Consider the following 27,907-nt stretch of genomic DNA (forward strand, 5'->3'; position numbering starts at 1 on the left):
TTGTATTGCTATTAACTGTATTAGAAATGAGAATGTTGGGGGGCAGCTAGGTGGCGCAGTGGATAAAGCACTGGCCTTGGATTCAGGAGGAACTGAGTTCAAATCCAGTCTCAGACACTTGACACTTACTAGCTGTGTGACCCTGGGCAAGTCACTTAACCCTCATTGCCCTGAAAAAAAAGAAAAAGAAATGAGAATGTCTTACTGTCATCATCATCATTTTGTCCTCATCACCTTAAAGCATCTGGAGATACCCAGGTGTCCCTGGACCACATTTTGAAAATTATAACAATAAATAGCTAAGTATGTGTCAAGGTAGCTAGGTGGCCCAGTGGATAGTGCACTGGGCCAGGAGTCAGGAAGACCTGAGTTCAAATCCAGCCCCAGACATTCACTAGCTGTGTGACCCTGGGCAAGGCACTTAACCCTCATTGCCCCACCACCACCACCACCACCAAAAAATCCACTGGAGAAGGAAATGACAAACTGTTCCAGGATGTTTGCCAAAAAAACCCCATATGGGGTCACAGAGTCAGACATGACTGAACAAGAAGATTATGTGCCAGGCACTGTGTTAAGCACTTAGTCCTCACAACAACCCCAGGAGGCAGGTGCTACTGTTACCCATTTTACACATGAGGAAACTGAGGCAAATAGTAGTGAAGTGACTTGCCCGGGATCACATGACATGTGTGTCTGAGGTTGAATTTAAACTCAGATCTTCCTCATGCCAGGCCTGCCACTCTCTCCACTGTGCCACTAAAGAGGGGACTGCTACTCTATCAGTTGTTTCCTTTCTCTTTTTTCTGGGTTACCTAATTTCAGTCTGTATACCAACCCTCTCTTACCCTGTTTCAACCTTCTATTACTGCTAAATTTTCTCATTTGCTGAAAACTCAAAGGATCGAATGAATTCTGCTTAATAAGGTGGTTGACATTTGTTGCTCAGTCTTGTTAAAGAAGACCTCCAAGCCTTTTGGGTACACCCTAATGGAAACAGCCATCTTCCTTTATGTCGACTTCTATAGCTATCAGTTTCTAATGTGGCAGAAGGAATATAGGGCTGGACTGGATGTCAAGGAAACCTGGACTCAAATCTCACCTCTGCTGTTTCCTAGCTGTGTGACCCCAGACAAATCAATTCACCTCTCTGGGCCAGTCCCCCTGTGTTTTTGTATGTGGGAAATAATAGCTCTATGGACTTAGCTCAAGAGTTGTCCCGAGACCCAAAGGAGATGGTGTGCATACATTGTCATTTGGGTGGCCTGGCTGTTCAAGAAATAGACCTCTAAAGCTTTGTTTCCCCTAATTTTACCCACCTTTGTCTAGTTTTTGTCTTCTTCAGTGTTTTTGTCTTTTTTTAAAAAAAACCCTGTGTTTTTATCTCATTTCTTCCAGTTGTTCTCCCTCTCTGTCACCCCTTTATATGGTCTCTCTAGATGCTTCCTCCTCCATCTCCATCTCATCTTCCTGGATCTACACCCCCCATTCTTTTCCGGTTCCCATCCATCTTTGCCTTTCTGTTTTTGCACATCGTGTTTGTCTGAACACTCCTCTCCTGTCCTAATTGTAGCTCAGTCCTTCAGTCTATCAACCTTTTTTCCCTGTTTCTGTCAATTTCCTTCTGTCCATGTCTCTTCTCCCATTCCCACCCCCCTTCCTTTTTTGCCCTTGTTTCTGCCAGTTCCCCTCAGATGCCCCTTATCCCGTATCTCCTACCTCTGTCCTCACTTCTGCCTCTCTCGGTCACTGTCCCTGTTTCTGCCTCCTTCTCTGTCATTCATTGTTTCTGTCTCCCTTTCTTTGTCTCTATCCCTCTTTGTCTATGCCCATTTCTCCATTTTGGTCTGTGTCTGACCGTGTCCCTCTCAGTATCTGGGACTGTCTATCTCTGTTCCTGTTCAGTCTCTTTTTGTTTCAGGCAATGTCAGCCTCTCTCCTTCTCTTTCCCTCTGTAGTATCTCTTTCTCACTTCCTTCCCATCCATCTCTGTTTGTCTGTCTCTTTCACTCCCTTTGTCTTTCCCCCATTATCTTGCTCCATCTTTGTCTAGCTTTTAGTCCCTTCTGTTCTATCCAGGGCTGTCCATTTCGGGTAGAGCAGAGGAGGGACTGGAATCTGCCTACATTTCCCATAAACCAGGAAATTTTCCTGGAGGAAAACAGCCTAGTGAGAGTGAGGTCACTGAAAATATGTATGAGGGACAGGCTGCTGCAGAAGGCCAGACAGAAAATGTTCCTTAACCCTCTGGAGTCTCAAGGTATCCTCTCCTCCTGGGCCTCTCTCGCTGGGACCTCACAAATAGAGCACGGGTCTGCGTAGCCTCTGAGTGTTTCTGCTGTCTCTCATGGCCCAGGTTGAAAGAAGAAAGACTGGCTCCAGGCTTACAGTTCCTGTATTTTCTTTAAAGAGGGCACAAGGGATGATGGGTGAAGCAGTTGGGGTAGTGGCAAACAATTATCAGTGCAGCCGAAGACAACAACAAACCAACAACCCAGAGAAAGAACCGGGGACCTTGGTGCCCAACATTCAGGGCTTCCAGATCACCCCGCCTCCTGGCTATTCCTACTGGCCACAACCAGGGAGCCACAGTCCATTGCCTTGTTTCTGTAATGGGTGGGCCTGGCTCTGGTATGACCTTTCTATCCCTCTACCCCAACTGCTGCTGAAGGGTAAGAGGCCCCATTTACTCAGGCAATTCCAGCGGCATCCATCTGCTTGCATGACTTGTAGAAAGGCCCTGCCCGCTGCAGCTATGGGTTCTCATCCCAGAAGTTCGGGGCCCAGTAGCAGGGGCCCTGCTTCTAGCAGTCCTGAGTCAAGAGAGCCCACAGGGCCTGGTGCATTCTAGGGTCCCGGGAGTTAAGAACCACCCTCCTTCTTGACTCAGCCCCATGGTCTCAGAGCTTCTAGGAGACCAAAAGGCCAACCTAATCCTGTCGATTGGGGGTGGCGTCCTCTTGGTGCGGAAGCCTGGCATAATCGTCACTCCCACATTCCCAGGTGCTTTTGGCCTTCTCTCTGGAGGAGGGGGGTGGGGCCCGGCCCCACAGGCCATTGGCGGCCAGAAGATCGATGGCTAACATAATGCTCATGATGGTGATGGTGAGCAACCCGACTCCCCAGAGGATGCTGAAGGTGAGGGGGAAGTGGTGGGGCTGCCGCAGCAGCTGCAGGCTCATCCATCCCAGGGGCAGGAGGCGGAACACCAGCAGGGTGGCCAGCGTGGCCCAGCAGGCCAGGCGGAAGACCAGAGTAGAGGTTTGGCCAGAAAGAAGGAGCAGCGTTCGGAAGTGCAGGCAGGCTGAGTTTACCTCCAAAAGCAGAGGCACCACAGAGATGCTCAGGCATCGACCTGGCAACACGGCCAAGCCCAGGCAGCTCACCGCCTAGGGGTCAGAGGCCAGGGGTCAGGGGGCCTTTTCTCCAAGACTTTCCCAAACTCCCTGCCCCCGGTCAAGGCCAGGCTTTTGGATTCACAGGCTTCCCATCTCAAGCACTTGGTCCCCCTCCCCAGTATTCACCACCTCGAACCCACACTTCACCCAGCTATCTGAGGGGCTTTGAAGATGTTGATGGAATGAATAGGGTCTTCAAATAAATACTGCACATATTCTGAACTGCCTTTCCTACTCCCTCTAGTCCATTCACTCTCACTCTGCCTTAGCCTGCAGCTGTACTTAGGGTAACACCTTCCAAATCCCATCGTGGGTACAGGCTGAGCCAAAACTGAGAATCTGAGGGGCTTCAGGATCCCAACACTGGGTGGGAGAGAAGTTCTGATGGGAGCAAGAGGCCCCCTGTGTCAGAGACTTAATAAGAGGTTAGAAGCAGAAATCAGATGGGAGGCCCTAACCCATCAATTCTAAGACTTTACATTCCCTCTTTCCCATTCCTGTGACCCCTTTCTTGCCCTCTACTCCAAAGTTCTTCCATGATAGAAATAGACACAGAGAGGAGGGGAGAGGGAGGGAGGGAGAGAGAAAGAGAGAGACAGACACTCTAAGCTTTTGACTCAGTTGCATCCAGTTATAGGAATTTTGTACTGATAAGATCCTAGATGTAAGTCATGGGATTGCCTCATTGGGTAGTAAGATTCTCCCCATCACCCAGAGGTCTTCAAGCACAGGCTTGCCGAATCATGCATTGCAGATTTTGTAATGGGGATTTGTGCTTTCAGATGGAGGCTGGCCCAGATCTCTTCGGAGGTCCCCTTCAGGTGAATTTTTTAAAGTAGCTGGGGGTGGGCAGAGGTTATAGGCTTGGGCATTCCCAAATGGGCAACACCTTCCAAATCTCATCATGGCTACAGGCTGAGGCAGGGCTCTGACTCTGAGGGGCCTCGGGGATACCCACACTGGGTGGGAGAGGTGCTCTGATGGGAGGTAGAAGCCCCGCAGTGTCAGAGGCCTGGAACGGAGGTCAGAGGAGTGGTTGAGCCCTTGGACACCATGGCCAGAGGCAGGTATCCATCCCCTTCCCTGCCAATCCTGCTCCCACTCCCAGCCTCACCATAGCGTGGTGACAAAGCAGGTGCCACGACTGGCCAAATGTCTTATTCCATAGCATATCCACCCCGTCTGCCAGGAAATAACCTGCAGGGGTGAAGGGGGGTTGGGTGCTGAGCTCTCGGAAGCCCCAGCCTGCCTCGGCCCCCATGGGGTGGGGAGAGAGGAGGCATGAAGCGACACCCCGCGTGGTCCTGTCACTCTGCTCCCTGCCCCCTCTGCCCTACTCACCGATGGACAGAGAGACCAGAGCATCGGTCCTGGGGGGGCAGCTGTGGGTGAAGTCCGAGACCAGATGTGAGTACTGGGACATCCTGCGAGAGGAGGAAGGGCATGAAGGTCAGAGCCCCCGCCCACCCCATCCCCTCTGCTCTCTCTGGGGATCCCCCCCCAGGTTCCCGCGTCCCTCCGCCCCGCACCAAAGCAGCGCCCCGGCCCCGGCCAGCACGCTGTGCACGAGGGAGGCGCAGATGTTCCTCCACGTCCAGCGGTCCCGGGCGTCAGCGAGGCGCGGGGTGGGCAGCAGCTCGAGGCCCCGGTGCAGCCCCCGGAACGCAGCGAAGGAGGCGGCCGCCACCCCGAGTCCCACGAGCGCCATGGGAGTAGTCCGGCGAGTCCGACCGTCCGTCTGGCCCCAGCCCGGGCCCCCAGCCACCCGCAGTTTAGGTTTAAGTTTAGGCTCCAGCGCTTTCCCGCCCCAGCTTCCAAACCTCGGGGAACTTTTCTTGGTCTTGGCCACGCCCCCATGTCACAATCTCCATCCCCATTGGCTCCTCAGTCAGGGGCCCGCCTCCGTAACCACGGCAACCCACCGGGTCCCGCCCTCGCATGGTCCCTGCAGGGGGCTCCCGCGTGCACCCTTCTCGATTTCAGGGGCTCGGAACTTCCACGGGGACCCACCCGGAGGCGGGGACTGAGTGCCTAGGACGGGGTTGCGAGGTCAATGGGGCCGTGTACCCCAAAGTCACCGATGGCCGAGGGGGACCCCGCCCCTGCACCTTTTGCTTGGTTCCCTTTCACAGCACTCCCACTCCCAGCTTCAACCTTTCCCCGGTTTAATCTACCCCGCCCGGACTCGAAGGCAGAGGCGGGGTGAACCCTCCACCTCTTCTGTCTGCCTCTTCCCCCGGGCTAAGACCCTAGAACCCCTTCCCTCTTCGGCCCCGCGTTGCCAGACCCAGGTGCCCAATGGTACCATCAGACTGAGAAGGAAGAAGGGAAGGAGGGTCCAGGGTCAATTTAATGACCGTCACTGCCCCTAGGGGCCTCCCCAGATTATCATGGTAATATAAAGTCTGGTGTAGGGCATGTGCCCCTTAGCCGGTTTCTTCATCTGTAAAGGGGTTAATAGCAACTACCTCTCAGCGTTATTGTGAAGATTAAATGAAAACATGTCAAGTACTTTGCAAACCTTAAAGCTCTATATAAATACTGCCACTATGAGGATGGTTTAGCAATCCTAGTTAGTGTATAGACTCCACTTTTTCCTCAATCCCATGCAATCCAAAAAGCCCGGACAGATCTTTCTTCCAGTCCACTGAAGACAGAGGCTGACCAAGCAGCTAGGGCTAGAGGTAAAAATGGGGAGACAGAAACCTTCTCTGCCACCCTCTCCCCAATGTTTGTAGGTCAGGTGGACCACCCATCTCCCTCCCAAAGGGAGGGCAAAAGTGGGAGAAATCTATTCTCCAGAAGATAGTCCCCTCATCTTGAGAAAGAGCCTCCCCTGTGCCACCCCCCCCAAACCATAAGCAATAGGAAGGGGAGAGCAGAGGTCCTCAGGGGACAGTTAGGCTGCTTCGGCAGTGATGCTGGGAGATGGTTGGTGTTGGTACCAAGAAAGGCAGGCTCCTGATCCTTCTCCCCTGACTTCCCCAAACACCTCTTGCTTCACTGTTCTTTCACTTGTTTTACCCCAAGGTCTTTTCCTGAATGTCCATTTTAACTTGATTTCACTTAGATAAACGTGCTTGGGGGGGGACCCCAGAATGGTTTTCCCTAACCCACACTGGCTCAGGGACAAGCCCAGGTAGAAAGAAATCAAGGAGGAATTATACCTGGCATGGGATGAATTTGTGAGGGAGCCAGGGGTTCTAGCCCCCCTAGCCTTGGTCTGGGATGGCTGCTCCTGCTACCTCCTTACCTGAGTTTGCCCTGTTTGTAGGCATCTCTCCCCCACCCCCAACCTAGCCCCAGCTAGCCATCTGGCAGGCACCTTTCATATCTATGCCCGGGGCTAGTTTCAACACCCAGGCCAATTTCTAGTGCAGGACACCAGCCAGGTCTCACCCCCCAGGCAGGAACCACCCATCCCCTGGGGTGCTTCATCACATATTCCTCCTCAGGCATCTTGTGTCCAGGCCGAAAGGAGCAACTGGGGAAAGGTCATCTCCTTGGGCCAGGGAAGGCCATGAGGGTTTTCTGAGTGGGGGGCTGAGAATGGAAGCCTCCCCAAGTGACCAGAGTAAAGCTTGTCCCCACCTGCCCTAGCTTTTAGAATAAGCCTCCCTCCTCCCTCTAGACACTTCAGATCCAGGCCTCTTCCCCCACACCCCTCAGAATGTCAGGCTCTCCACACAGTCAAGGGCCTGGTGAATTTGTACCTCTCCTCCATTTCCCCAAAGGGTAAACAAGTCTCCCTGCCCACGAATCCTTTTGTTCCTTGCAGCTGAAGAAAATATCCCAGCTTCCTGCTCGGGCTTCACTCATAACCCTCTTTTGGAAATCACTAATAAGTAGATTCCTTCGAATCTACTCGAAATTTAGGCCACAAAGAAGTTGGGGCAAAGGCTAGAATGACATGCCAGGGTTAGAGATCGGGTCAGTGACCAACAGGCCCACCCTGCCTTCTGCCCAGGGAGGTTGGTTCTCCTCTTCATCTCAGCCATCCTGGTCTTGGGAAATTGCTAGCGCCCTAGCCAGGAGAGCTCCTGACAATTAAGGAGCCAGGTTTTTTGTCGTTCTGGGAAGCGCCCACTCAACCGTAGTGAAAAGGAGTAGCAGTAAGGACATGCCAGCCACTTCACACGCCTGCTGGTAAGTGGCACCTTTTTCCTGGTTTGGAGGCTAGGTGAAGTCAGAGAAGAACAGAGTTCTCCCATAGTACCCTCCTGCCAACAGCACTTACGGGGCAAGTGCCCGGATAGTCTTCCCTCCCCCAAAGCCCCTACTTCCCTCTCTACAGGGTCTGAGCATAGACTTTGTGAGACAAGAGGATGTGGTTGAGAATTCACAGGTATCCAAACACTGCTCTAACTTTACACAGAAGGCTTTCTAGTTTAACGTTTATTTTCCCATTTCATTATATTCATGCTAGCCTCAGTTTTCACTGATCCCTTGATTCCTCACCCCCTTCATAAGGTCAAACAGGGTGCCTAGTCCTCCAGGGACAGGGGGCCCATGGGGCTAGAAGCCCAGAGCAACCCTGAATGGGAATAAGGGGCTGAAAAGCACACTGTAGATGTTCATCATTCCCTTTATAAATGACCCTGCTCTGAATTCACATATAGAGGTCAGCAGGACCGACTGGGGGACCAGGAAAACTGCCAGAAACACATGAGTCAACCAACAAGTGTTTATTAACCACCTACCATGCCAGGGTTCCAAAGACAAACAGGAAGCAGTACCTGCCCTCAATGAGCTTACACTCTAGAGGCCACTCAGGGGCACACAAATAAACACAAAGCAATGGTGTCATTCCAGCAGCAGAAAGTGCTACTAAGTGAGGGGACTGAATGAGCATAGAGTCAGAACTGGATGGGAAACCGTGGAGAGTGTAAACTTTTAACAGAGGAGGGATGGAGCTAACTTGCCTAGGATGGAGCAGTGAGTGTCCTGGGGGTGGGGGTGGGGGATAGGAACGAAGGGCTTTTTGACTTCAAGCCACTGACCCTAAGCAAGACAGGCAGGAGGGGGCGCCCTAAGCTGGTCTTTGAAAGAAGCTAGGGATTCTATGAGGCAGAGGATTCCAGACTTTGGGGGCCACCTGGACAAAGGCAGGAGATGGAATGTCATGTAGAGGGAACAGGTAGGCGGCCGAGTTTGACTGGAACAGACTGTTCAAGAAGGGAGGGGAGGTGGAAGGGTCCCACACCCTCAGGGCCCGGCAGGGGAGTAGCCGAGCACAGCAAAAGTCCATGTTTCCATCCCCTGAGGCCCTGAGGCCCCCTCCCACTGACCCAGGCTTCCCACCGCCCAGTGTCTGGGCCCCCCAGTCCCAGTCCCCCGCCCCCCTGGCCTTTCACCTTCTAGATGGCAGGGCTGCGGCTCTTCCTCAGTCCTCGAAGACAGGAGCAGAGCTCAGCAGTTCTTCAACTGGCAGCTTTAGCTGGGACAAGACATAAAGCTCGCCACTGAAGAACTGCTGTGGCTCGGCCAGGAGTGTGTGTGGGGGCACAGGATCCTGGGGGGGTGGAGGGAGGAGGGGGGAGAAGAGGGAAGAAGCTGGTCAGAGCCATCCTGGGGCACTAATTGCCAGGCAGGGTCATGGTCCAGTTGCCACCATCACACCTTTCCCAGGCCTTTCCCCACCACCACATCATGTCTCTAGCCCACATGGGACTTTAATGTAAAGGGCACTGGGGGGGAGGAAGAAATCAATAGGAAGCATTTAACTCAGTGGCAACCCGAATCACCTGGCCCAAGTCCCACCCGTGGTGACTCCGAGTAGAGGGGCATGTCCAGGTGCCAACCTCTTCAGTATTCACTGCTGGGGGTGGGAGATGGCAATGAAACTGGGGCCCTGGGCGACAGAGCCTGGTGGCTGCCCAGGCACTAGGTGAGATAGGCTCTTTGGACTCAGGGGTCAGCCCCGGGCCTCTTCCTGGGAAGTTCAGCTGGATCTGGAAGGAGGGTGGAGGGCCCCAAAGTAAGGAGAAGAGAGAGGGTAAGATGTTGGGGGTGGGGAGGCAGGGTTCAAGGACTTGGGAAGAAGCTAGCAGGGGAGCAGCAGAACTCTGAAAGGGAGAGTGACTCAGGCTAGGGGCCTGAGCAGAGGGCAGCAGGGGGCGGGTGGCTGGGCAGGTTCCCCAGGCCTCTTGGATGCCAGGCATTCCGCTTGCGCATTCCGGGTACATCTGGTATGAATTCCAGGCTGTCTGCCGGCCCCTCCGTGTCTGAACTTTGTTCCAAGTTCCAGGCCCCGCCCCCAGGCTCCAACGCATGAATCAGCAGGAAAAGCCACGGCCCTGCAGCATGGCCCAGGGAGGGGGCTGGGGGGTGTGGCTGGGACTCGGGAGTTGGGGGCCCCTAGGCTCCGGCTTAGCCTGAGGGCATGGCCCCTCCCAGGATGTGGAGCTGTCTCTCCGAACCTAGAGGACCCAGTAAAATTCTGCTTCCCCGGGCAGAAAGAAGGGCAGGTAGCCAGAGACTGAGGGTAAATCCAGCACATGCTCTCCAGAGAAGGAGCCTTAAGAATGTGCCCTCTGTACCAAGCTCTCCGTCGCCCCCTCCCCCCAGCCTTTCAGCCCACAAGGCTCTGCTGACAGTCCTGAGCCAGGCAGGTGCCCTTGGCAGGACCCGGACCAGGGCACTAACCCTCTGACCAGTTACTCTATCACCCCCTTGGCACCCTGACAGCTCTGAGGACAAGCCATGGTGGCAGCTGGAGTCAGGGACTGGGTCTTAAGGGTGGGGGAAGATAGCAGGGAGGCCACCAGGAGAGGCCAATAGTAGGGGGAGTAGAGGGAGGAGAAAAGAGGAGAGGAGGCGGGGAAGGGAGCCCAGTGATGACTAACTCAGACCGCCCCACCCAGCCAGCCGGCTTCCCGGGCGGTCAGGGCCGGGCCTGGGTTGGGGGCCGCTTACTCGGGCGGGGCAGGGGGGGAGGTGCAGAGGTGACCTTCCCAAGGCCCAAGCCCGCCCGGTCAGAGAAGGAGCGGAGGGGGAGGGGAGAAAGAGTTTCTAGGCCCCCCCCCATTCCCCCAAATGAAACCTTAGCCTGGGAATTGCATAAGACCCCGCGCCGCCGCCGCCCCTAACTACCTCCCTCCCTTTACATAAGGTTCCCCACTCCACCCCCGGAGGGGAGGGGCCGTCCCATCTAGCGACCCCTCCCCGGACAGGGGACGGACTCGGGAAGATGGAGAGGAGTGATCCGCCCGCCCCATCCCGCCCGGTTCGATCCCGTCTGTGAACTTACCCCGAGCCGGACGCCATGCCGGCTTTCCCAGTCCTAGACCCAGGACCCCCGCCCCGGCTCCCTAGCACGGTCCGATGGAACTAACCCTCCCCGACCTTCCCCTCCCCCAAGAGAAGCTGCCCCCTGCCTGCCTCCCCCAACCGGACTTGGGTTGACGCCCCTTCTCTCGGGGCGGGCACCCACCCACCTCGCCGCCCCCTCTTCGGCCAGAGTTGCAGGGTGTGGCCGCCGGACCCTGCTGCCCGCCCGGATCCCGCTCCCAGCGCGGCCCCCACGGCTCACACCCACCTGGTCCCGGGAGGGGCACGGGAGCCCGAGCACTGAGGGGGGGGGCAGCTGAACTGGGAGGGAGCGGTCCCACGCGTCCGCTCCCCTCGGCCGGCGCCACCGTCTCTCCCCAGCGCCCCGCACACACCGGCTCCAGCCTCCGATCAGCTGGCGGCGTCGTGACGCACTACACCCGGTTGCACCGCCCTCAGCCAATCACTGCCCACCACTGGCGAGCGTGACCACGCCCCAGGGCGCCCCAACCCCGCCCTTATCCCCGCCTACTAGGGCATTTCAGCTTTGATTGACATCGAGGTTACCCCCTTTCTTCCGAGGAAAGCGGCTTTGAACCCTGCCTCCCAACTCGCGAGGTGGCCAATAGATGGAAAGACCCTCACTGAGCCCTCAGCTCAGGCGTCTAGTTTTGATTAGCGTCCCACAGAACCAATCAGTTAATTGGAGACGAAGAGGAAGAAAAATGATGATGGGCACAGTGCATGCCGGCCAGCGTAGTTCTTCCACTGGCACTACAATTCCCAGCATCCCAGGCGCTCTGTGAGTTGGCATTTTTAAACGCAACCCGGATCCTAGCCCAGGAAAGTCCTTAAAGGGCCAGCGCCCTTCCCCCAAAGGGAAAAGCCTGCTCCCTTTAGACGGGCCCCAAGAGTGGCCTAGGTGACGGGGCAGGCGGGGATTCCCACCTGGTTGCTTCCATGCAGGGGAAGGAGGAGTTGGGGCAGGACCTCTTCCCCCCCTCCCCCCGCCCGGAACAGTCGCTAGAACTGAAAAGGAGAGGCCCAGACACGTGGAGGGGAAAGAACTCGTGCCCCGAGGCAGCCAGAGCCGAGAACATGTGGAGCCCCGGGGTGGGCATGGCCTGGCCTCTGAATGGACACAGTCTTTGGAAGGAGGCTCTCCCCTAAATTTGTTCACCAACTATTCCTGGGGGAGGGGACCCGTGACAGCCGGCTCATCAATTTCATCGAAGTGAGGGGTGGGGTCGGGGGGTGGGCAGTGAATGAGCCTCGCTTTAAGACCCCTGGACGGTCAAAGTCATTCCGCCGTCGGGAGGTGTGAGTGCGGGTAGGCACAGAGAGAAGAGCTCAATCTGGCCCTAACCACATCTTCAGCGACTTTGGTTTCTGAGTCTCTCTGCCCGTCCTTCCTCTCGGTAGAGGGATTCCAGGCCCTGCAACAGACGAACCCCTAACCTCCCCCGGAACGGCCTCTAAGGAGATGCTTCAGCTCAGTCCTCAGATGGGTGGGGGCGGCTTCCTGCCACAAACCTAGGAACTCGCGGAGCTGGAGGGTGCTCGCTCCCCCTCCATCCTTCCTCACCCCTCCCTCCTTCCAAAAGGAAAAAAAAAATCTTTTTCTTGACTCAGGCTAGGAGCTGTTGCAAAGGTGGAGGCCAATAAGGAAGCAGTTTCTTCCCTAGGGACCAATCAGAGCCCAGAGTGGGAGGGATGGGCAAACTTAGCTGAACCCAATGACTTGGCAAAAGCGACTCTGAGTCGATGACTTTACAGGTTATTTAAAGGGACATACCTGGAGGGGGGGAGGGGTAGGAGCTGAATGTGCAACCAGGATTAAAGGCTAATGATTTGTCGCTGGAAAGGACCTAAGAGCCCACTGGGTTCAATCTTCTTTTACAAATGAGGAAACTGAGGCACAGAGCTCATAGGAACATAGATTTAGAGTTGAAAGAGACCTTGGTTTCAACCCCCTCTTTTTTTTTTTTTAGTGAGGCAATTGGGGTTGAGTGACTTGTCCAGTCACACAGCTAGTAAGTGTTAAGTGTCTGAGGCCGGATTTGAACTCAGGTACTCCTGACTCCAGGGCCGGTGCTCTATCCACTGCGCCACCTAGCTGCCCCTCAACCCCCTCTTTTTACAGATAAGGAAACTGAGGCCTAGAGAGAGGGGCGATGGCTTGCTTGACGTCAGGTTTCCTTCCTTCCTCCTAGCCCAGGTCTCTTTCCACTGCTAGGGGTGGTTTCTGCCAATTGCAGGGAAATAAGACTTCAGCTGAGGTTGAGCTTGAGGAAAGACAATGTTTCCTTATCTGTCTAACGAGGGGGTTGGACTAGATGTCAGGGCTCTTTCCAACTCTCAGATTCGGTGACTCTCAGGCCTGGCAGAAGCAGCTTGTCCCTTTAAGGAAACTTCCTGCTTTTAGCCCCGGTAACAGCTGATTGCTGGAAAGTGTGTGACCTCTGGACGAATCAGCTGTTACCACATCCCTCCCCCACCTTCATCATCCCTGCCCCCCTCTCCCCGCACACGTGATATCCCCTTGGGGAAGGGAGGTGGAGAAGGGGGGACCGAGAACCACCCACCCTTTTTCCTTTCCTCCCGTGGACTGCCGGACCTTGGGCTACGTCTCTCCTGAGTCGGGAAGGGGGAGGGCTGAGCGTCCATCCCCGGAGCCCCAGAGCCGGAGGATGGAATGAGAGGCATTTCCTGCCAATGCTGTCAGTAGAGACCCGCCCACTCTGGGGAGGGAGAAGCCAAGGAACCGGAGTGAGGGGGGGAGGAGGGGTGCTTGCTATGGAGCTGGAAGAGCCCAGATTGACCCGAGCCAGAAGGGGCACAGGTTGGGGGGATACCCTAGGCTAGGGAAGCAGACGCAGGACCCTTGGCCGTACCCCCACCCCCCATGAGCCCTGTCTAGGCTGGCCTGTGAAGCCTTCCTCGGGGTTGTTAACTCTTAGCTTCTGGCCCTACCCTCAAGAGATTCTAGTCCCCAGAAAAGTGCCCCCATTTCGGTTTCCGCCACTGTAAACGCCCCTGCCCCAGCCCAGCTCAGCTCGTTCAAAGATATGGGTTAATGCTGGTTCTGCCAGGGGCCGCAGGCATAATGCACCTTATTAGCAGTAGAGTCCAGGTTCCCTCCCCAGCACAACTTCATCTCCAAGAGCTTTGGCTGGAAGGCTCAATAACGAAGCCCAGGTAAATAGCCCGTCCTTGGAAGACAGGCTCCACCCAGGGTCATTCTGGGACAAGTCTAGTGTGAATTCCTGGGACCTCAGATTGACTTGGAGTACCAGGACAGGGGGGTGGGGGTGATGAAGGACAAGGCTTCGGCCAGGCTTGGAGAGAACCAGGGTGTTTTACCAAAGGTCCCCTCCAACCCCTCCCATCATGGAACGCAAACTCCCAGCAGGGTGCCACTGAGACCAGCCACAGGAGTGCTGCTCCCCCATCCCTCCCTCTCCTGGATGATCTCCCTCCTCCCCTCTTCCCCAGCCAATAAGAACTAATCCCACCCATGATGGGGCCGCTGCTGGGGCCGCTTTTGGGGCAGCTGCTCTCCTCTCTGGCCAATACCGATCTACATGGAGCCTGGGGAGAGGGAGTGGGACAGCTATTCCCGACTTTCCCAATCGGGGGTGTTTTTTGCTTTTTTGGCATGGGGGTGGGCTGGGGGAGAATGTCTGGAAGAAAGTCTCTTAAGGGGATGGGACAAGAGGACTCTTCAGGAGTGATACCCTGGGATTTGGGGGCAGTGGGACTCTACATCCCGCAAGCAGCAAGGAGCTTTTCCAAAATATTTCAAGGCTAGGGAATGGGGCTTGAATGGGGGGGGGGGGTTGGGGGTGGAGGTGGGTACAAACCCGGGCCACTCCCTGCAGTATAAGATACACCACTAGAGGGCAGTACACCCCCAAGATTTGGGTAAGATGGAAGGCCAGGTGCCCAGGCCAGGCCAGAGGAGGGAGCAGAACCGGACGAGTTTGTCCAAAGTTTCACAGATTGTTAACGAATCCGTGTAGGGCATGCTAAAGGCTCCCAGTGAAAGCGCCTGCAAAGGGGGGCGCTGTTTGGTGGGGTGAATATATGATTTCCGGCCCCTGGCTGTCACTGGCAAGGGGACTGGCCTTTCTTCTAAGAATTTGGGGAAGGAGGCTGAAGTCCGATGCTACTCTGGCCACGGCAGAGTCATCCTCGTGACCCTCCCCCCCACCTCCGGCTGGAGACGGTCCTTCCTTGAACGCCAAAGTACGTCTACGGCGCGTGCCCTTTCCCAAATGACCAAGGGTCATTCGGACCTTTGAAATCAGAGCCATGGTAGCTGACCACGCGTCTCCTGGCAATGCCATTTCTTCGCTGACTCTTCCCTCCTCGTCTCTGTCGAAGCATGTTCATCTCACACGTGGAGAAATCGAGGCAGGTCTCGCTGATTGCCTCTCTTCCCCCAGATCTCGCAGTTAGAGAGCGGTCAGAGGTTCTGGCCTCCCCCAAAAGGAGAGGAGGCCAACGGCTGGGGCCCCGTGCGCCTTCCTTCCTAGCCCCTCTCCAGATCCTGCGTTCTCCAGAATCCCCACCCGGCCCCCACGCTGAGGATCCCTATTGTTTAGGGTCTTACAAGCACCCCCATTCCCAGGGCGACTGGGGAGGGGCAAGGTCTCCGGGCAGGGGCATAGGAGGCGGGGTCGCCTTCAGGACAGGATTTCCAGGCAGAGAAGCCCGGCTCTAGCAGAGGGGCTTCTTTCTCACTGCGGCTCATACACATGTCCTCCTCCCCTCCCTCCCAACGATCTGCAGCAGCAGCGGGGGAGGGGAACGGACGGGACCGTGGGTTCTAGTGTACACTGGGTAGTCCGGCACGTGGCTGGATTTGTAGTGGGGCCTTAGGGGCTCTAAGAGGGGGAGGTGCCCGGTCCTAGAGAGGCCGGGCGGGGACAAGAGACCGCCGAGATTCTTGTGACCAGCAGTCAGAGGGAAGAAGCAGAGCAGATACTGGGCTGGGGTCGTAGTGGGAGGAGCTCGCTTTCGGGCGGGAAGTGAAAACACTGGGGGGGCGGGGCAGACGAGGCTCGCGGGATGCCCCGCCTATCAGGGCGCGAGGGCGGAGCGAGGGCGGCCTCTCCCCTCAGAGCGCGAGCGCGGGAAAGAGGCCGTGAGGACGGAAGCCCCGCCCCCTCCGTGCTCGCAGAGCCCAGCCCCGCCCCTGGGCCGACTTCGCCCCGCCTTGCCCGGAGCCGGGCCACGTGCGCTTGTTTCCCCGGCCGGGGCGCTCACGTGACCCACGTCAGCTGACCCGTCATGGCTGGTACCCGCGCCTAATGGGTTCTTCCGTCCCAAGCGCCCAGCAGAGTGGTCCCACCGCCCCGGTGAGAGTGGCTGCAGCTCCGTCCTGCACTGAGCACGGTCAGCCTTGGGGAGGCGGAGGAAGAGGAGAAGGATGAAGAGAAAGAGGAAGGGGTGGGGGAGAAAGAGAGGGGCAAGGAGCAGAAAGGGGAAGAAAGAGGGGCAGGGGGGAAGGGAGGAGGGAAGGGCAGGGGGGAAGGAGAGAGGGAAGGATGGGGAGGGGAAGGAGTGGAGAGAGAAGGAGAAGTGGAGAAGGAAGAAGGGAGGGGAAGAGAGGTAAGGAGAAGAGGGGGAAGGGGTGGACTGAGGGGGTCAAGGAAATGAGGAAGAGGAAGGAGGGGGATGAGAAGGGAGCAGAGAGAGAGGGGCAAGATGGAGAGAAAGAGATAAGAATGGGAAGGGAAAAGGAGAGAGGGAGAGAAGCAGGAAGAAGGGAGGGGGAGGTAAGAGGAGGAGGAGGAGGAAGGGAAGGGGGAAGGAGGGAGTGGCCCTTCGGAAGAAAGAAGGAGGAAGGAGGGGGGAAAGGGGGCAAGCAAGCTGCCATAAAGAAGAAGGTAGAGTTTTCCTGTCCAAGCTGAGGATGCATCTCTGTTCCCTTGTCTAGGATCCTGGTGCCCACTTCTTCCAGCATGGAGGGGCTGCTTCAGAGTGTGGAGAGGGACCTTAGCATTGACTCCCGACAGCTGGCACCGGCTCCAGGGGGTACCTGTGTGGTAGCCCTGGTGCCCTTACGGTGGCTGGCAAGTCTCCGGGAAAGGAAGCTGCCTCCTGGGCCCTGTCCCCGAGCTGAGGGGTTAGGTGAAACTGAAACCAGGACCCTCCTCCAGCGCTCAGTGCAGAGGCTGCCAGCTGGATGGACACGGGTGGAAATACATGGGCTGCGGAAACAGAAGCTGGCCTATCCACTGGCTCTGGGCTTCAACCCATCCTCTGAAGAGCGCTCTGGGGTCCCCGAGACCTTGACCAGATTCATGAGGGATACGGCTGCTCAGAACTATCGCAACTTGTGGCATGGAGCCTACCATGCCTACGGGCGACCGTATAACCAAGCTGCTGCTCCACCCGAAGGTTCTGCCCTCGATGCTGTGAGGCAGGCCTTGCAGAAGGTCTATGGCTATCCATTCCTTCAAGTGGGTAGGGGCACCCAGTGTCCCTCTCCTGGGAGGGAGGGCCCCTCAGCTTCCAGGGCTGGAACGGTCTGCCCCAACCTCTTAAGACCCGAAGCACTCATCGAGTCCTCAGAAATGCTGTATGTCGTATACCCCCACGTGCAATACTGTCTTCATGACGTGGTCACTTTCAGTCCAGCCAAGCTCAGTAACAGCCATGCCAAAGTGCTCTTCCTCCTATTCCACGTGCTGCAAGCCATGGATGCCTGTCACCAACAAGGCCTGGCTTGTGGGGCCCTCTCCCTGTGCCACGTGGCTGTGGATGAGAAGCTTTGCAGCCAGCTCCAGCTGGACCTGAGTGCTTACGAGGCCCCCAAGGAAGAGCAAGAAGAGAAGCCTGTGAAGAATATTGTGGAGGCTGAGCCTCTGAGGGCCCCTGAGCCCAGGAAAGGAGAAGGTCCCAGGGACCCTGTTTGCCAGGAAGAGCTGAGGAGGCTGGTTTTAGACTGGGTGCATGGCCGAGTCAGCAACTTCCACTACCTCATGCAGCTGAACTGGCTGGCGGGGCGCCGATGGGGAGACCCCAACTACCACCCCGTGCTGCCCTGGGTGGTTGATTTTACCACTCCGAATGGGCGCTTCCGGGATCTGCGCAAGTCCAAATTCCGCCTCAACAAGGGGGACAAGCAGCTGGATTTCACTTATGAGATGACACGTCAGGCATTTGTGGCAAGTGGTGGTGGTAGTGGTGGAGAGCCACCTCATGTGCCACACCACATCTCGGACGTGCTGTCTGACATCACCTACTACGTGTACACAGCACGGCGCACACCCCGAGCTGTGCTTTGTGGCCACGTGAGGGCCCAGTGGGAACCCCATGAGTACCCAGCCAGCATGGAACGCATGCAGAGCTGGACGCCCGATGAATGCATCCCTGAATTCTATACCGACCCCACCATCTTCCGCTCTATCCACCCAGATATGCCGGACCTGGATGTGCCAGCCTGGTGTAGCTCGGGGGAAGAGTTTGTGGTGGCCCATCGGGCATTGCTAGAGAGCCGAGAGGTGTCCCAAGACCTTCATCACTGGATTGACCTGACTTTTGGCTACAAATTACAAGGCAAGGAGGCAGTGAAGGAGAAGAATGTATGCTTGCACCTTGTAGACAACCACACCCATCTGACCAGTTATGGTGTGGTGCAGCTCTTTGACCAGCCCCATCCCCAGCGCCTGGTTGGCCCCTCAGCCCTAGCCCCTGAGCCACCGGTCATCCCTAGGCCTCTCATCCAGAGAGTCCGAGAGACTGCTGGTCGAGAAGACATCCCGGGCCAGTTGGTTGCTGGGGCTGATGGTTTGGTCTTGGAGGCCACACCCTGTGAAGCCTCCTGGGGTGGGGACAGGCCACTTGGGGGCGATGATGACTTGGAACAAGGGACAGAGGCCTTGGACTCCATCTCTCTGGCTGGCAAAGCTGCTGAGCAGCCTTATCCTCCTTCCTCCTTGCAGGCCTCTGGCCACCCTTTCTCATCAGGCTCGATGACACGGCTGGGCCGCAGAAGCAAGGCTGGAGGAGTGGACGTTGGGGAGGGGGATGATGGGAGGATTGTCCTTCCTGAGGGCTTCGACCCCCTGCAGGCTCTGGAAGAGCTGGAGAAGTTGGGCAACTTCGTGGCCAGAGGCCTTCGTGGCCGAGTGGAGGCCCTGGGAGGTCCCCAAGCTGCGCCGGCCCTGAAGCTCGCCGATCTCTTCCAGAGGGACATGCAGGCGCTGGGCGTCCTTGTGGCTGAGATTGTGTTTGCAGCCCGGGTGCGCGTGCTGCGGCCTCATGCCCCGTTGTGGGAACGCTTCCTGACTGTCCGCGGGCTCTGTTCCCGCTACCCCAAGGAGATCCCCATCCCCTTGCAGCCTGTTTTAGAAACCCTGCTGCAGCTGAGCGAGCCCGTGGAATCACTGGCAACCCAGAGGCGGGGGGCAGGCCAGCTCTTTGCCTATAAGCCCATCTCCTGGGGCCTGCCCCCTCCCAGTCCTGCTCAGCTCCTCAGCCCATACAGCTCAGTCGTGACCTTTCCCTCTTACTTCCCGGCCCTTCACAAGTTTATTCTTCTGTACCAGAGGAGGAAGGTGGAGGATGAGGTTCAGGGGCGGGAGCTGGTGTTCCAGCTGTGGCAGCAGCTGGATGGGATCCTGCAGGAGATCACACCCGAAGGCTTGGAGATCCTCCTTCCCTTTGTGTTGTCGCTGATGTCAGAGGGCCACACGTCCGTGTATGCTGCCTGGTACCTGTTTGAGCCCATTGCCCGGGCCCTGGGCCCCAGGAATGCCAACAAGTACTTGTTGAAGCCCCTGGTCGGGGCCTACGAGAATCCCTGCCACCTGCATGGCCGTTTCTATCTCTATACAGACTGCTTTGTGGCCCAGCTGATGGTCCGCCTTGGGCTGCAGGCCTTCCTCTCCCACTTACTGCCCCACGTCCTTCAGGTCCTGGCTGGTGTGGAGATTTCTCAGCAGGAGACCAAGTGCCTGGGAGGGACGGCAGAGGAGGAGATTGGGGAAGGGGATGAGGGTCCAGGCCCCTGTACCTTTGGGGAAGCCATCCAAATGGAAGGGGACCCGGGTTCAGCGGGACTGGGACTCCTGGATTACACATCTGGCGTCAGCTTCCATGACCAGGCCGACTTGCCTGAGAGCGAGGACTTCCAGGCAGGGCTCTACGTGTCGGGGTCTCCCCAGCCTCAGGAGCCCGAGGCGCTCAGCCTAGGACGGCTGAGTGACAAGAGCAGCACCAGTGAGGCATCCCTGGGGGAGGATCGGCCTGGGGATGAAGCTGGGCTCCCGCGGGACAAGAGCAGCCTCAGGTCAGGGGACAGCAGCCAGGACCTGAAGCAGAGTGAATGCTCAGAGGAGGGGGAGGAGGAAGAGGAGGAGGAAGAGGACCTTGTTGGACAAGGGGGAAGAGTTGGGGAGGAGGAAGAAGATGAAGAACCAGACGGTGCCCCACTAGTGTCTGAGCTCCCCCTCCCAGACACCGGCGTCCCTGTGGACACTGTTCTACCAAACGATGAGGTCGATGGGGAGGAAGAAGGAGACCTCACTGACCAGTCTGAGGACAAGGAGCAAAAGATCCTCCTGGGTAAATTCTCTGGCCTTTTTCTGGGAGGTAGAGAAGTGTCCCCTTGAGCCTGGTGCTCTGTCCTAGAGTAGGAAGGACATGCCAAGGGCTTCCATCCTCAGACCTGGGATTCCACAGAGAGCTGGGAAGCTCTGTCCCCGGGTGGGGGGGGGCGGGGAAGGAGGCCTCGAAGGGTGGGGCAGGGCACCAGGGTGGGGGCGGGCGGGCGGAGCCTGCACCTTGTCCAGCAGTTTGCTATCTGACAGCCCCAGGCCCCGGCTCCCCCTACAGATACTGCCTGCAAGATGGTCCGCTGGCTGTCTGCCAAGCTCGGCCCCACGGTCACATCCCGCTATGTGGCCCGGAATCTTCTGCGCTTGCTGACCTCCTGCTATGTTGGTAATGTCTGTGGAGAAGGTGGGGTGTTGGACGGGAGGGGAGGAAACAGGTTGCCTTGACCTCATAGCCGGGCCCCTGCTGCCGCTTCTCCTCACCCCCCCAGCAGGTACCTTTCTTTCCTCCCCTTCCTGATGACCCCCTCATTGGAGATCCCGGCCTTCCTCTCAGAACTCCTCCCCAGGCTCCTTCCCTTTTCTTTGGGGAGGGTCCTGTGTTGTGTCCAAGGGCTAGGGGGCAGGAGTTGGGACCCAGTGGCTGCTATGCTCCCTAGGGTCCCTCTGGGGCTAGAATTCTGTGACTGGGCCTGAAAAATACGTGTGACTCTCAGCTTTCCCATTCCCCAGGCTCCACAAGGCAACAGTTCATGGGCAGCAGCAATGGCATGAGCCCCTTGAACTCAGGCAACATCTACCAGAAGCGTCCGGTGTTGGGAGATGTGGTGTCAGCCCCCGTGCTGGGCTGCCTCATGCACATGGCCTGCCTTTATGGGGAGCCTGTCCTCACTTACCAGTACCTGCCCTACATCAGCTACCTGGTCAGTGCCCTGGTCCTTAGCGTTTCTCAGCTACCTGGTTGGTGCCCTGGTCCTTAGCCCTCTCGCATCTCCCTGAGGCTTCATTTTTTTGTTTGTTTGGTTGGTTTTTTTGTTTTGTTTTAGTGAGGCAATTGGGGTTAAGTGACTTGCCCAGGGACACACAGCTAGTAAGTGTCAAGTGTCTGAGGCCGGATCTGAACTCAGGTACTCCTGACTCCAAGGCCAGTGCTCCATCCACTGTGCCACCTAGTTGCCCCCTGTTTGTTTTTTGCAGGGCAGTTGGGGTTAAGTGACTTGCCCAGGGTCACACAGCTAGTAAGTGTTAAGTGTCTGAGACCGGATTTGAATTCAGGTACTCCTGACTCCAGGGCCAGTGCTCTATCTACTGCACCACCTAGCTGCCCCCCTGAAGCTTCATTTAGCTGGCTTATAGGCCTAGGGCCCTAAGATGCCACCAGGTGGATGAGTGGGTGGGAAGATGAATGGAGATCCATGAGGAGGCTGGGGTGGTTGGGGAGCAGAAGCTGGGGTAACGACCCCTTTCCTTCCTTGGTCCAAGGTGGCTCCTGCAGGGGGGGGCGGTCCCAGCCGCCTGAATAGCCGCAAGGAGGCCGGGCTGCTGGCAGCTGTGACCCTGACCCAGAAGATCATCGTCTACCTCTGTGACACAACGCTCATGGACATCCTGCCCCGCATCAGCCACGAGGTCCTTCTGCCGGTGCTCAGCTCCCTGACCTCACTCATCACAGGGTAGGCCCCTCCCTCCTCGGTGGGGGCAGAGAAGGGTCCCCGGGGAGGGAGCACCTGGACATAGCCAAGCATGGTGATGCCGGAGAAGAAGTGTGGAGCTGGGGCCTCAGAGACCTTGCCGCAGTCCTTTGCCCCTCACCAGCTTGGCCGCTCCCTAGCTGGGTGACCTCCAGGAAATCATGCCCTCTCTTTGGGCCTCTGTTTCTTCATCTGGAAAATGGGGGATCAGATTCGGTCAGGGGTTCTTCACCTTTTTGTGTCTTGGACCCTTTTGGTGAAGCCTTGGGGCCCCTCTTCAGAGCGTTTTTCAAGGTATAAAGTATGCAGAACTACAGAGGAAAGCAAAGTTTAGTGAGAATGAAATTTATTCCCATCCACGTTCACAGTCCCCTCACCATCCACTGCCCCTCCAAGGGGCATCTGAGAACCCCTGCACAGGAGTATAGTTCTGCCCCCAGCATTAACATTCTCTTGACCCCAGGGAGGTAGGGAAGAGACGGGGGCCAAGGTAAGCATGTTGCCTTCAGGTTCCCTGGGGGTGCCCAGGCCCGCACCGTCCTGTGTGTGAAGACCATCAGCCTGATCGCCCTGATCTGTCTGCGCATCGGGCAGGAGATGGTCCAGCAGCACCTCAGTGAGACAGTGGCCACCTTCTTCCAGGTGTTCTCCCTGGTGCATGAGCTTCAGTGCCAGGTGGGTGTGTGGGGGGGGTGGGATGGCGTAGGGGGCACAGGGCTGACCCTGATGTCAAGAGGCGTGAACCCAGGTTTGTCTTCCTCCCCCAGGCACTGAGGCCAGAGACTCCCAGCCCGAGCGAGGGCCGTGTGCTGGAGGTGCCCTTCTCAGATGGGCAGCAGCGGTCCGTTGACCTGGCCTTGCTGGACGAGCTGCAGAAGGTGTTCACTCTGGAGATGGCCTACATGACCTACGTGCCCTTCTCCTGCCTGCTGGGTAGGAGTCGGCTGGCCGGGCTCCTCGTTCTTCCCCTCTCCTCCTTCTGTGGGCCTGGGGCTTCCTGCCATCTCCTCTGATCCCCCGCCGCCCTCCCTTTCCTTGGCCCCATCTTCATTTTTCTCCCTGATCATCCTTGCTCCTGGCTACGTCTTCTTGTAGCCCGCATTCTTGGAGGGAATGATGGAGGTGCTTCCCCAGGGCCTGTGGCCTCGGCTTTCCCTTTCTTGTTTAAGGCCACATAGCCTTAAGGCAACCAATGGCCCAGAGGGTCTTGCCCTGTAGAGGGAAAAGAGCAATGGACTGTGCTGTGCTCCTGTCAATGGTGTGACCTTGGGCAAGTCACTTCTACTCTCAGTCAGATGCGGGATTGCATGTGGTCATCTTTAAGGTTGCCTCCAGCCCCAGAATCCCCGGATTCCCGTCCCATGGGGCAGGTCCATTAACAGTTTTGAGGGGCTCTGCCCCTCAGTGTCCCCAGTGCTGTGTTGGTTCCACCCTTTCCTGGCTCAGGGGAGGGCACTTCCACAGTTGTTTGGGCAGGAATGGCCCTCCTTCTCTGGGTCTGAGCAGATCTTCGCACCTGTGTCTAGGTGACGTCATCCAGAAGATCGTCCCCAACCATGTGCTCGTGGGGCAGCTGGCAGGGCAGTATTTGGAGAGTGCCAGCCCAGTGGGCCAGGACCCCATGAACTTGGCACCCATGCCCAGCACCTGCCCAGAGCAGGACCCACAAGGCAGAGGAGTAAATCACGATGACGGCAACTCGGGCACCTTTGGCAGCGTCATGGTTGGGAACCGGATCCAGATTCCTGTAGACACAGGGCCTGAGAGTCCGGGTCCCCTTGGTCCCAGCTCGGGGGCGACTGGCAGTGTCGGGAGCCTCTGTGAGATGGGTGGGGAGGAGAACTCACTGAAGCGGGACCTGCCTCGATGTGCCCATGGATTGAGCGGAAATTGGCTGGCCTACTGGCAGTACGAGATCGGCGTCAGCCAGCATGACGCCCATTTCCACTTCCACCAAATCAGGCTGCAGAGCTTTCTGGGCCACTCGGGGGCTGTGAAGTGCGTGGCCCCCCTGGGCAACGAGGACTTCTTCCTGAGTGGGAGCAAAGACAGGACAGTGAGGCTCTGGCCGCTTTACAACTGTGGAGATGGCACCTGTGAGACAGCGCCACGCCTCATCTACACCCAGCATCGCAAGAGCATCTTCCACGTCAGCCAGTTGGAGGCTTCCCAGCAGGTAGTGAGCTGCGATGGCACCGTCCATGTCTGGGACCCATTCACAGGTGAGGCCCCCCCTCATGATGTTTGGTGGGGCTGGGACCCGAGGGGTGGGCCAGAGCCTGCACTATGTGGGAGAAGGGGGGAAAGTGCTAAACTTTCTGCTGCTTCTCCACAACCCACTGCCAGCCTCTCATGAATGGTTTTCAGGTAAGATTGATGTGGAAGGGGAGGCGGGGTGATCTTTGGGCACTGTGGGAGAGAGATGGTTATTTGGGGTGGGAAGGAAAAGGGGCATAGGTGTTGGCATATGCGTGTGAGAGGGATTGCCGAGATGAGTTTGAGAGTGGGCATGGGGATGGGGGGCTGATTATGGATCAGAGAGAAGGTAGGGTTGGAGTAGAGTTGGGGCAAGAAACAAATTAGGGGGAGTACACAAGTTTCTGGGCAGGCCTCAGCCTTGGGAAGCACCCTTAGAAAGCCCTGAGAGCTGCCCATGGGAAGCTACAGAAAGATGTTGTGTAGATGGCCTGTGGGCCCTTGGGCTGGGGGGGTCAGAGCTTCTCTTGTGCCATCAGAAGGAGGCTGCACCCCCTGACCTGGTGCTTGTCCCCTCCCAGGGAAGACCGTGCGGACAGTGGAGGCTTGGGACAGTCGGGTGCCCTTGACTGCTGTGGCCGTGATGCCTGCCCCCCACACCAGCATCACCCTAGCCAGCGCCGATTCCACCCTGCGTTTTGTGGACTGTCGGAAGCCCGGACTGCAGGTGTGTGCCAGGGCACAGCAGAGAAATAGGCAGCAGTGCCTGCTTTGTACTCTAGTTGGGGGGACCCACGGGGACCCACTGAGGCCCAGATGGGCACCCCAGGAAACCCTTTGTCCAAGGATGGGCTCATCTTCCTGGACCCTCTCCTTGGGACTCTTCCCTGAGCAAGACAAGGCCTTGTTAAGTGGATGAGGGACCTTTGGGGGGCATGGGGCTGGCTGGGGAAACCAGCAGTAAATGTAGGGCAAGGAGGGCCAGGGAAAGGCCTGGCTGCACCTCAGCCATCCCTCAGCCCTTGTCTCCGGTCCCATAGCACGAGTTCCGTCTGGGGGGCGGTGTGAACGCCGGTCTCGTCCGATCCTTGGCCGTTAGCCCCAGTGGCCGGAGTGTCATAGCGGGCTTCTCCTCGGGCTTCATGGTACTCCTGGACACCAGGACTGGACTTGTGCTTCGAGGGTGGCCGGCTCACGAGGGTGACATCCTGCAGATCAAGGTGAGCTCCCCGTCCCTCACGGCCCCCCCCCCCCCCCGCCCTTTCCCAGAGCTCGGGACCAGGTTGGACATCTTAGCATCTGGCTCTGGCTGTCTGGCCAGAAGGTGGTCAGGACAGACCCAAGGTGCTGGTTTCCTTCTCTTTTTGACTAACTCTGCACCCCACCTCCCCGCCCCAGCTCCCTTTCTTGGAGTTCAAGACCCCAAGGGTTGACTGAGGTCTGAGCCAATGGCCTGCCTGCATTTTGCAGTTGAACTTGCAGCCTCAGCATCCCAGGTAGCCTTGGGACTGGTAATGGATGACACCTCCGTGTGGCAGGGGCTGTGCTGGGGGGGTGAGTGGAGGTGTCACCTCGGTCCCCCTGGGGCCCTGTTCTAATGAGTAACCCTTGTCCATATTTGCCTGGCCCTGAGGGGCAGGGGTCAGTCTCTCTGTCCTTGACCTAGTTGAGGTTAAATAAAGCTCAGGGGAGGCCTGTTTACTGCCCCCGCATGGCTGAGCAGAGTCCAGGCTCTCTTCTCCTCCCCCCTGACTGTCCCTGGTTACAGCGGGGGATGGGGGTGGTTCAAGCCCATGAGGAAGGACCCCTTAAGGGCTCCTGTCCTTGTACCGAGCCTCTGAGGGCTTCTGAGGAAGATGGGGGAAGGGGAAGGGGGAGCTGGCCAGCTGCTGGGGTTGTCAGGGGTCAGGGAGGCTTTCTCTGCCATCACCATTGGACTTCCTGAACTGGGAACAAGAACGCTCATCCCAAGAGCCAGTGGCCAGAGACCCTGAGCATCCCCGAGGCTCTGGTCTGTCCTAGGGTCTGCCAACAACAGATCATGATCCTATCCTAAGATACAAATCCGTCCCTGCAAAATGGATTGTGAAGAGCAGGCTTCCGGAGGTTGTAGATGGCCCAAGGCACGGCTTGTGGGAGTAGGGGGAACAGCCCAAGTTCTTGCTCACTGCTTGGCTTCCCTCTCCCCTGGGCAGGCTGTGGAAGGGAGCACCCTGGTCAGCTCCTCCTCCGATCACTCTCTGACCGTCTGGAAAGAGCTGGAACAGAAGCCCACCCATCATTACAAGTCTCCCTCGGACCCCATTCACACCTTCGACCTGTATGGCAGTGAGGTGGTGACGGGCACAGTGGCCAACAAGATTGGCATCTGCTCCCTGATGGAGCCCCCTTCCCAGGCTACCACCAAGCTCAGCTCTGAGAACTTCCGGGGGACGCTCACTAGCCTGGCAGTGCTGCCCACCAAGCGCCACCTTCTGCTGGGCTCGGACAATGGGGCCATCCGCCTGCTGGCATAGGCGAGGGGCACACACAGCATCAGGCAGATGTGGGCACAGACTTCTTCCTCCCTGTTTGGTGACTCGGCCCAGCCAGCATGGTGTTTGGGCTTCCAGGGCATGGCTCAGCTGGGCAAAGGGCCCCAGGGCTCTGTACCGTCTGTGCCTGACACCAAAGAGAAGAAGCCCAGGTCCCAAGGCCCAAGACCTGCCCCTGATGCCCCGTGCTAACATCCAGAAGCCTTGTTCTGGTGCTCTTGGCATATGCACGGGTACATTCTGGACCCAAGGAAGCCCTCTGGGCCAAAGCCCCGCAGGGAATGGAGGAGACATGAGCCCCGGGGAGGCCTTGACTTGTGCCTTGGGTATCATGGCCGGCCGGGATGTCACTCTCCTGACCCCGCATTCCCACCACGAGGACACAGGGGCTGCTCCTTAGCTGTGATCTGCCTCGATGAGGCTTTGGCTCTTTAAGTAACAATCTGTTCTTACTGACTTCCTGCTGAGGTGGGGGGTGGGGGAGCAGCGAGGGGAGAGATGGAATGCCCTTCTGATCCTGATGGAGAAGGGTGCTGATGGCTTGGGTTGTGTCCTCCCCTCCTTCCCTCACTGTGAGAGGGTCCTGCTCCTCTGTGTACCCCAGGAGGAAAGGCAGAGTGGGGAGTGAGCGGGGAGGAAGACAGCAATATCTGGCCAGCCAGATTAGTGAGCTGGTGCTGATCACAAACCACTCCTGAGGGCTTCAGCCCATAGATGGAATCCTGTCTGGGGCAGGCTCAGGGTGACACGGTCCTTCGTGGGGACACTTGCTTTGTCCCAGGGGCCTCTGTCCCTGTCCTATCTGGTTTAGGACCAATATAGGGAAGAGAGAGGAAATGAAGTAAAAGGAGAGTGGCCAGGCGTGGCTTACCAGATAGCCAGTGGACCATGTGTTCTCCTGTACCTCCCCCCTCCCCAAAGGGGGTAAAGGGACAGTGCCTCCCCTCCCGTCTCACCCTAGCATTCTGTGCCTTGAGCTGGGGCAGCAGCTTCCAGACCCTTGCCCCAGGGGGCCCTTGGCTGTCAGACTGGGGAAGAGGTTCCCGTAGGTCCCGGGAATCTCTCATGGGGCAGCATTCCCAGAACCCGGGTGGGGGAGCACGGTGCCTCTCGGTGCCAGCCTCCCATTCACTCTTTGCAATACATGTAAATATGACAATAAACATTTTGGAAGAGCCAGGAAATGGAGTGTGGCTTTTGGTGTGGGGGCTCTGCTGCAGCAAGGAAGCAACCTCCCAAGGAAATCCGTA

At 57.4% G+C, this 27,907-nt stretch overlaps 2 protein-coding genes across 3 annotated transcripts; one reads left to right on the forward strand and one right to left on the reverse strand.

Moving 5' to 3' along the window:
- Nucleotides 1-750: 750 nt before the first annotated feature.
- TLCD2 (TLC domain containing 2) lies at nt 751-5,153 on the reverse strand. The gene is made up of 4 exons (XM_044000078.1): nt 4,928-5,153; nt 4,740-4,822; nt 4,513-4,595; nt 751-3,389 (listed from the first exon to the last, which is right to left on the reverse strand). The coding sequence occupies exons 1-4, from the start codon at nt 5,104-5,106 to the stop codon at nt 2,931-2,933; spliced, it is 804 nt and encodes a 267-aa protein (XP_043856013.1). The 5' UTR covers nt 5,107-5,153; the 3' UTR covers nt 751-2,930.
- Nucleotides 5,154-15,925: 10,772 nt separating this feature from the next.
- WDR81 (WD repeat domain 81) lies at nt 15,926-27,858 on the forward strand. 2 transcript variants are annotated; one of them, XM_044003892.1, is made up of 11 exons: nt 15,926-16,067; nt 16,612-20,246; nt 20,517-20,624; nt 20,969-21,159; nt 21,719-21,909; nt 22,437-22,602; nt 22,695-22,860; nt 23,454-24,149; nt 24,705-24,850; nt 25,164-25,343; nt 26,319-27,858. In XM_044003892.1, exons 2-11 carry the CDS (start codon nt 16,637-16,639, stop codon nt 26,637-26,639), a joined length of 5,775 nt encoding a protein of 1,924 aa, XP_043859827.1. In that variant the 5' UTR covers nt 15,926-16,067; nt 16,612-16,636; the 3' UTR covers nt 26,640-27,858. The 2 variants fall into 2 exon arrangements, with proteins under 2 accessions (XP_043859827.1, XP_043859828.1); XM_044003893.1 differs by having other exon boundaries at nt 15,945-16,030.
- The last annotated feature ends 49 nt before the right edge of the window (nt 27,859-27,907 follow it).

The sequence above is a fragment of the Dromiciops gliroides genome, chromosome 4 (genome assembly GCF_019393635.1).
Source record: "Dromiciops gliroides isolate mDroGli1 chromosome 4, mDroGli1.pri, whole genome shotgun sequence".
NCBI classification, from domain to species: domain Eukaryota; kingdom Metazoa; phylum Chordata; class Mammalia; order Microbiotheria; family Microbiotheriidae; genus Dromiciops; species Dromiciops gliroides.

Excerpts from the sequence above, each read along its gene's own strand:
- TLCD2 (XM_044000078.1), bottom strand. The coding sequence starts at position 5,106 with ATGGCGCTCGTGGGACTCGGGGTGGCGGCCGCCTCCTTCGCTGCGTTC. Across the intron at positions 4,823-4,927 it reads GGGGCCGGGGCGCTGCTTTG|GATGTCCCAGTACTCACATC; the intron begins GTGCGGGGCGGA and ends CTCCTCTCGCAG. Across the intron at positions 4,596-4,739 it reads TCTGGTCTCTCTGTCCATCG|GTTATTTCCTGGCAGACGGG; the intron begins GTGAGTAGGGCA and ends TCACCCCTGCAG.
- WDR81 (XM_044003892.1), top strand. The coding sequence starts at position 16,637 with ATGGAGGGGCTGCTTCAGAGTGTGGAGAGGGACCTTAGCATTGACTCC. Across the intron at positions 24,851-25,163 it reads GTCGGAAGCCCGGACTGCAG|CACGAGTTCCGTCTGGGGGG; the intron begins GTGTGTGCCAGG and ends CCGGTCCCATAG. Across the intron at positions 25,344-26,318 it reads GTGACATCCTGCAGATCAAG|GCTGTGGAAGGGAGCACCCT; the intron begins GTGAGCTCCCCG and ends TCCCCTGGGCAG.